General features: G+C 37.8%; 1 protein-coding gene and 1 pseudogene across 8 annotated transcripts in view; one reads left to right on the top strand and one right to left on the bottom strand.

Moving 5' to 3' along the window:
• Nucleotides 1-7,944, top strand: part of TECRL (trans-2,3-enoyl-CoA reductase like) — a 161,260-nt gene that overhangs the window by 111,258 nt on the left and 42,058 nt on the right. For all 8 annotated transcript variants that reach the window (XM_069105313.1, XM_069105309.1, XM_069105308.1 and 5 more), the window contains one exon: nt 4,150-4,265. In XM_069105313.1, the coding sequence (XP_068961414.1) occupies nt 4,150-4,265 (116 nt within the window). The remainder of the gene's footprint in view (nt 1-4,149; nt 4,266-7,944) is intronic.
• LOC138174868 (heterogeneous nuclear ribonucleoprotein A3-like) lies at nt 1,938-3,445 on the bottom strand (annotated as a pseudogene).

Raw genomic sequence — 7,944 nt, 5'->3', positions numbered from 1 at the left:
TCTTTTATACTAAGGCCTTTTCAGGTACTCACTTAGAGTGAAGTTAAGGCCCATTCAGTGAATAGGTCTCTTTAAGAAGTGAGTGAAGGGAAGTCCCCTTTAATTAGAAAAAAAAGAAAAAAAATCAAACTGGAGAGGAAGGTCCTCAGGCTTGCTGTTCTAAAGAGAAACAGTTACCATTGACATTTACTCTAAGCTAGGAGGGCCCAAAATACAGCCATTAAGTGGAGGTTGGAAAGGGACCTATTGTGGTCCAGTCTATGAGGTTCAGAGTGAACTGGGTTTAAGGACAAAGGAAGGAAGGAATGGAGCACCAAAGAAGGAGGGATGTTACCAACAGGAGCATGTACCTATCCTTATTTCCTTCTAAAACTATAAGTGGAGTGCTGGAGAAAACACATATAATTGATCATTGTAAAACAAGGAAACAGCTACAAACCTAAGACATTCACCATTTTCATGGAAAATGTCCTCAACAGAATCCTCCCTCCAACAAAACAAATCAAATCAAATTAAATCAAATCAAAAACAGCAAAATAAAAATCCCTTAAAACTAACCTATGGATGCTAAGGTTCTTGGGAGGTTCAAAGGGGCAATATAAAAACTAATATATTCTTAAACTGTACTGCTATAATAGAAATATAGTGCTTAGAATGAGGGAGGAGGTAGTATGCTTTATTCTTCACTTGTCAGATCGCATATGGAGCATTATGTTCTGTTTCTAGCACCACACTGACAATCTTAAATCCATCAAGAAGAAAGCAACCAATATGGTGACAGGACTGGAGACCATGACAGACAAGGTTAGGCTTAAAGGAATTGGCAATGGCCAATATTTAAAATGGTAAATGTAAGTGTTGGGGAATCTGGAAACTGTGATGATAGCCAATAGACTGGAATGGTACATTGATTCCATGAATCAGTTAAAAAAATGAAACAGGAAGTCATCTGTAAGTATCCCCTTGGAGATCTTATCAGAAAGCATGGAGAAAAATAGCGAAGGATGAGAAATCATTAAGAGCTTGTAATCTGATTTGGTAGAGGAAATTCACAGGCTGGAGAAATGTCCAGTCCACCAAAGGACAAAAGTCCTCATAAAACTGACAGTGATATGATATCCAGCTTGACTTGCAACATAGAAGTTGTTAGTGATTTGTGAGCTTATTAAAAAAAAAACAACAGAAACCATCCTCCATACTTAACACTTTATTGACACATAAAAAGCACTTAATGGTCGTGTGGCACCTTGACTTGATCTAAGTATCCATTGTTTGATGTATAGACATTAATTCAACTTCACTTTGTGTTCTTTTGCCAGGTGGTCAGGCCATAGTCAACCCCTTTGTATGGTGCTTCTCATTTTGCAAAGTTAGATACTCATCTTGGATTCAGGAAGAGTAAATTTGTATTTTGTGATTCTGTTTGTATTCTAGAAATGGCATGGACAAAGGAAAATGTGTATTTCAATTAATGGGAGATCTCTTCCTCCCCCTCCTCTTCCATCTTCTTTTTGTTCCTCTTCTTGTTCTTTTTCTCCTCTTTCTCCTTCTCCTGTTCCTTTTGCTTCTTTCTCCTCCTTCCCTCACTCTACATCAACATTCTATCTCCTATTTTTCTGTCCATGCACAGGAAGAGTTTAGCTTATAGTAGGTAACCCTCTATGAAAATTTGTTTTTATTAGCTTTTAATTGTTATTGCAAGCTTCCTTCTCAAATGCTATCCATGTATATGTTGTATGATGCAGGGGTTATGTAAATTTAAGAATTATGAAAGTAGAAACTGTTTCATTTCATCTTTGAATCTGGAGAGACTAGCACAGTGTCTTATACATAGTCCATTCTCAATAAATGTTCTTGAACTGAATTATACATTTATTCCTTCACAGATCTCTGAACTCTATTATCAGTGGGTTTTCAATTCTTTTTTTTTTGAAAAGTTAAGAATTCCTTAATTTTTATTCCTGGTACCACTACCACAATTTACAGGGCAATATACCTGATGTAATGAAAAGAAAAAGAAAAGACAAAGCTACAACATATAAAAGACCTCAGGAATGTACATGTAATTGACACTACATTGCATTAATCAATAGCTGCACTTTTTGCAAACTGTGGCTATGACAGTCCTGAACAAGAAGGGTTTCCTGTTTAAGCTGCAGTAACTTTTCTGACTATGGATCATCGTTCCTTCTGTGGCAGATTTTTACGGTTCCTCTAATGCATTTGGGACGACTGTCTCAAAGTAACCTGCAGCTTTCCTGACAACTCCTCGCTCTCTCTCCTGCTAAGAACTGTAGCCCTCTTCTGTTGAGTTTTTAGAACCTCCTGCTACTATATCCACCACTTCTACCACCAGATCCATAACTGCCACCATAAGGACTGCCTGAGCTCCTTCCACGAAAACTGCCTCCTTTCATGGGTCCATAATTTGATTGCTGCTGTCCACTATAATTTCCAAAATCATTATAGTTCCCACTGCCACCATAGTTACCACCACCAAAATTTCCTCCTTCATTGTAACCATCATATCCTCCTCCTCCACCACCACCATATCCACCACCTTGGTTTCCATATCCAGGTCCACCACCACCACCATAACCCCCTCGACTACTGTAACCAGGACCACCTCCATAGTTGCCACCATCACCACCAAATCCATTATATCCACCATCTCCATCTCCATAACTGCCTCTGCTGCCACTACCACCACCACCATAACCACCTCTTCCACCAAAGTTTCCTCCACCACCTCCAAAATTTCCTCCTCGACCCATAAAATTGCCTGAGCCACCTCCACAACCTCTTTGTGAGCCAGCAGGCTGCATCTCTTGTTTTGAAAGGGCCTTTTTCACTTCACAGTTATGCCCATTAATAGTATGATATTTCTGAACAACAATTTTGTCAACTGTATCATGATCATCAAAAATTACAAAAGCAAATCCTCTCTTCTTTCCAATCTCTCAGTCTTCCATAACTTCTATAGTTTCGATCTTGCCATACTTTTCAAAGCAGTCTCTTAAATTATATTCTTCTGTATCTTCTTTACTACACACCAACGAAAAATTGTCTTCACGGTTAGATGTGCACCAGGTTTTACAGAATCCTCTCTAGAAACAGCTCTCTTTGGTTCCACTACATGCCCATCAACCTTATGTGGCCGAGCACACATTGCTGCATCTACCTCTTCTACACAAGAGTAAGTCACAAAGCCAAAGACTCCGGAATGTTTTGTTTGGGGATCTCTCATCACCACACAATCTGTGAGAGTACCCCATTTTTCAAAGTGTTCTCTTAAACTATCATCTGCAGTTTCAAAGCTCAAGCCACCAATAAACAGTTTTCTCAACTGCTCAGGTTCCTTTGGATCATGACCCTCCTCCCCCCACAGCGGGGAGGTTGGCTGCAGTTGGGCTGGGGTTCCGCCGGGCGGCTGTTTGACCTCCATTTTGAGACTAGCCAATTCATTTTTTAAAATGTTTATTAAGTATGTACTGTTAAAAAAAAGACTTGTGGTTAATGTTGGTTGCTTAAGATTGTTTTTTGCAAATAAATAAATAAGTAAAAAAAATTATAAAAACTATGTTGATGTGATAATAGTGGGAATTGCAGGCATTGGTTCAGGCTAGGGATAAGAGTGGGAATATTTTAAAAGAATTTCTCCATCTACTTTTGCAAATTATTAACATATTCTAGGTGAAATAGTATTATGAAATCATTCATTGGAAATGTTACCTAACAGGTTACGTAGCTCAGAGGTGTCAAATTTCCAAATGCAGCAGGAACCAGGTTAAAATGTAATTGGGAAATATTTTTATGCAATCTAGATAATGTTCATCTGTGGTTTTCTAGGTAAATATGCTGCATTTTTGTTCTATTTCTATTTAACCCTTTAATTTTATAGCAAAGAGACTGAATCCCCAAAGAGAATTAGTAACTTGTGCTAGGTCACTCCAGGAGTAAAATCAGAGCCAGGATTTGAATCCAGGTTCTCTAATCCCAATCTCAGTATATTTTCTACTCCTCTACTTTTTCATTTCACTGCTTTTTTCATGTGTATATGTAAACACACAATCCCAAAATGATATCACAAAAATACAATATCATATATATTGTAATATGATGCATAATCACAGCTTTTCTTATTTCCAGGTTTTTCTGGCTGAATACACAGGACCTCTGCTTATCTACCTCATCTTTTATATGAGACTCACATATATTTATGATGCAAAGGAGAGTTCCAGAAGATTGCGCCACCCAGTGGTACAGTAAGTGATATGCCAGGGATGCAGAAAATGCTGAAAAGACACATACCGTATTTCCCTATAATAAGACCTATCCCGAAAATAAGCCCTCCCCTTCCTGTGTAAGATTCCTCTAAAATAAGCCCTCCCCTGAAAATAAGCCCTATTGAGATTGCTACTGTAGTGAAGGTGATCCCCTGCGCTACACGCTACATTACGGTACCCTCTGTATGCTCCGTGTCCTACCCCCCCCGTGAAACGCAAGCCACGCTCCAAGCTGCATCCAATCAGAGCTGCAGCAGTGAGCGCGTCATCCTGTTCTTCCCCAGTGATTTGCTTGCTGGCACCATTGAGAGCAGTGCCGCGGAGGAGAGCTGAGGCAGGACAACATAAGCCCTCCCCTGAAAATAAGCCCTCTGGTGTTTTTCTTTCCAAAAAATTTAATAAGACAGTGTCTTATTATCGGGGAAACACGGTAATGCCTGTAGGTGCAGAACAGTGAACCAGGCATTTAATAAAATATTTTGTCTACATAATGTGGAATAGCAACACACTTCATAAGCTTTTACATTTCAAAGGAAAAAAAATATTCTAAGTTAGTGTTAGCCTAAACTATGTCAACTGGGCCAAACCTCTTGGCCTGCAGAGGCCAGAGCTGAGGAGACAGAGCAGGCAAGAACAACGGTACAGAGACCAAGACAGAAGCTTTTTTCTGTAGTGAGGGAAATGGCTTATAAACAAGGAGGAAAACTAGTCACATGTGTTGGGCCCCCTCTGGTAGAGAACCCTGCTTTAGAGTGAGCAAATCTCAGTATATATACCAATGGCTACACAGTGAGCTGTAGCCCTAACAATAAGGGATTACTGCGGCCAATGCAGTTGGTGGGCTAGGGAGCGGTGAGAATAACTAGACGGGGGTGTAATCAATAGTCGGTTTCTTATAGGATCATTTCATACAGAGCCAAAGATGCAAGGAGCTCATAGAGTTTTTATGCCCCCCAAGAGAATGTAGACACCCCAAAAGAATGCAGACAATGTAGAAAGATCATACATCAAAGGAATGCAGATAATGTAGAAGGAGCCTCCCTTAATCCTGTTTACTATTTACTCTTGTTTAAGGTTAGTTACTTATTACTGTATTATTCTAGGACCACATCCAGAGGCATAAACAAAAAAGATTACACTCGCTCTTTCTTATCTGCCTGGCAACCTTTTCAGGTAACTGTTTAGGACAGGGGAATATACCTTAGGGAGGTCAAGGGACCCCAAAACGTTCCCTTCATAATACATCCTCCTGCTTGTCTGCCCTGTAGCCTTTCAGATAATAATATAGGGAAGGGGAACATTTCATTAGCAAAGCTGAGAAGCTTCTGAAACTTCTCTACAAGGGGTAACAGCCACAATGAGACAAGTTTGATTCATAACTGGGCTTCATGGCCAGAACATGGGTAATTCAGGTACTTGTTCAAGCACAGAGAAAAACTGGTTTTGGTAAAAGCTATATAATAATTGCAGGAAACAATTCTGGGATTTTGCTGTGGCTGAGTTCATCCAGATGGTGAGGGCAAATGATTGTTGTTATGTCAAATTCAGGGCACAGCTTGTTTTCTGGGCCTTTAATTGTGAAAAACAGAGTATCTCCTATGAGTATCTTGACAAGTGTCCTATCTGGGCTCCTTGTGGACATAGTTTGTTCCTTGGACTATAGTTCAAAAATTTTCTGGTTAAAGCAAAACTAGGTTTTTATTTATTTATTTTTGGGGGTTTCTTTATTCTGGGCACTGATGTGCATTGGTTATAATTTTTTTTAGGAAATGGGGATAATTAGCATATATATTATTAAACATACCAATTTGGATATATTTGAATTAACTGAAATATACCTTTTTTTTTAAAAAAATTTGTATTAATTTTTATTTTTCCCTAATAAATAGATGATTTGACTATACAGAAGACAACTAATTCAGAAATAACTCCATGATGATAGCTGGTTATTAGTCTATAATAGCCATCTTTTACTGTAGGAATAATTCCATTTTTTTGTAAAAGTATTCTTATTGCTTATCATGTCTAACATACCCCAACTATTTTCTGTATAAACTATAAGCCTACTTACCTCCCTAACTTTTAACTCCTCTGCTGAATTTTTCAATGTATTTTCCACTGTCCTCTGTTTCACCTTTGTACTAAGCAACAAGCATTAAAGTATAGACTGATTTAATTGGAAGGGTTTGTAGTTCCTTGTAGAAATTCTATACCTCTTTATCCACTGTGACAACTAATGGTGTGTGGGTGTATAAGTACTAATTATTTTATAATGATCTTTTAAAAGAGCTGATGATGAGTGCAAAAAATCATCTCATGTTCTGTGAAATGCTGTTTTAGTCAGAAAAAAAACAACTTATTCACCATTTTAATTTACCTTGCCAAGGGGAACTTTTGAATCATCCTGTCAATTAGCTTCAACTTCCCTTTGAGTTCTGTTATATTTTTTCATACTAAGGATGTTTAGGTTGATATAATTCATTACTTTCTGAATTATGTTCACTTTTCAGTCACTTGACAAGGATCTCATGTTTAGATTACAAAAGTTAAGTTAATGTTTATAAATTTATCTAGAAACTATATAATTATTTTTCCCTATGCCACCATCATTGTGGGAACAAAAGGGACCAAGGAATATTCTATATTTTTTTCTGTTTTCTGAGTTCAATTGGCCAGCCAAGACCATCCAAATTTGTCACCAAGTGCCAGTATACTGCTAATATTCTACCTCTGATGTAGATGTGGTATTTTAAAATTTATGTAGTCCAAATTCTTTCCATATTGGTTTTCTTTAATAATGTTTCCAGTAAATTGCTCATGCATACATCAAGGATTTTGATAATACAGAACAAAGTAGTGGCTCTATTTTCAGTGTCAGAAGAGAAGTGGTTATGATACTCTTGACAGATCATTTCTCTTTTCATCTGGTTTTGTAGTCCTTCCAGTTTCATCCTCAAATACTCTCTTAAATATAGATAAATTCTCACTTAAATATGTCATTCTCCAATCTTTCTGTAAACTTACTTTTCACTCTAACACTTCTCACTCTTTTTATGAGCCTCTCCATACTTAATTAGACTTGTCACTGGAAAGCAGACATGTTCTATTGCTGAGTCCACTTTCAAAGCATTTCCAATGTAGTATAAAGTATTAAAACACAGGAACTCTAATAGCGTAGCTTTAGAAATCCCTGAAACACCTGTGTGCCATAAAGAAGGAGCCATCTTTCATGCAGCTCCCAGAATAAACTTTTCAAAGATCTAATCATACCACCTGTTCATGCTTGAAAATCTTCAATGACTCCTACTACCTATAAAATAAAATACAATCTCCTTAGCTTGGCCCTTAAGCACTCTTCCATTTGTTTCCTGACTGCCTTCCCAGACTTATTCATGTTACTTCCTTTCTTGTAATTTGGATCTGAGGGGCAGCTAGGTGGTGCACTGAAGGGTGGCTAGGTGGAACAGTGAATAGAGCACTGGCCCTGGAGTCAGGAGGACCTGAGTTCAAATCCAGCCTCAGACACTTACCACAAAAATAGCCTGTGACCTTGGGCAAGTCACTTAACTCTAATTGCCCTCCAAAAAGCAAATATACATATATATATATAAATATATATATATATATATATATATATATATATATATATATATATATA

The sequence above is a fragment of the Petaurus breviceps genome, unplaced genomic scaffold (assembly GCF_028583685.1).
Source record: "Petaurus breviceps papuanus isolate PSGF00001 unplaced genomic scaffold, PetGlider_PUasm1.0 76, whole genome shotgun sequence".
NCBI lineage: Eukaryota > Metazoa > Chordata > Mammalia > Diprotodontia > Petauridae > Petaurus > Petaurus breviceps.
Note: the sequence above shows the minus strand (reverse complement) of the source record. Positions and strands in the feature narration are given on the sequence as shown.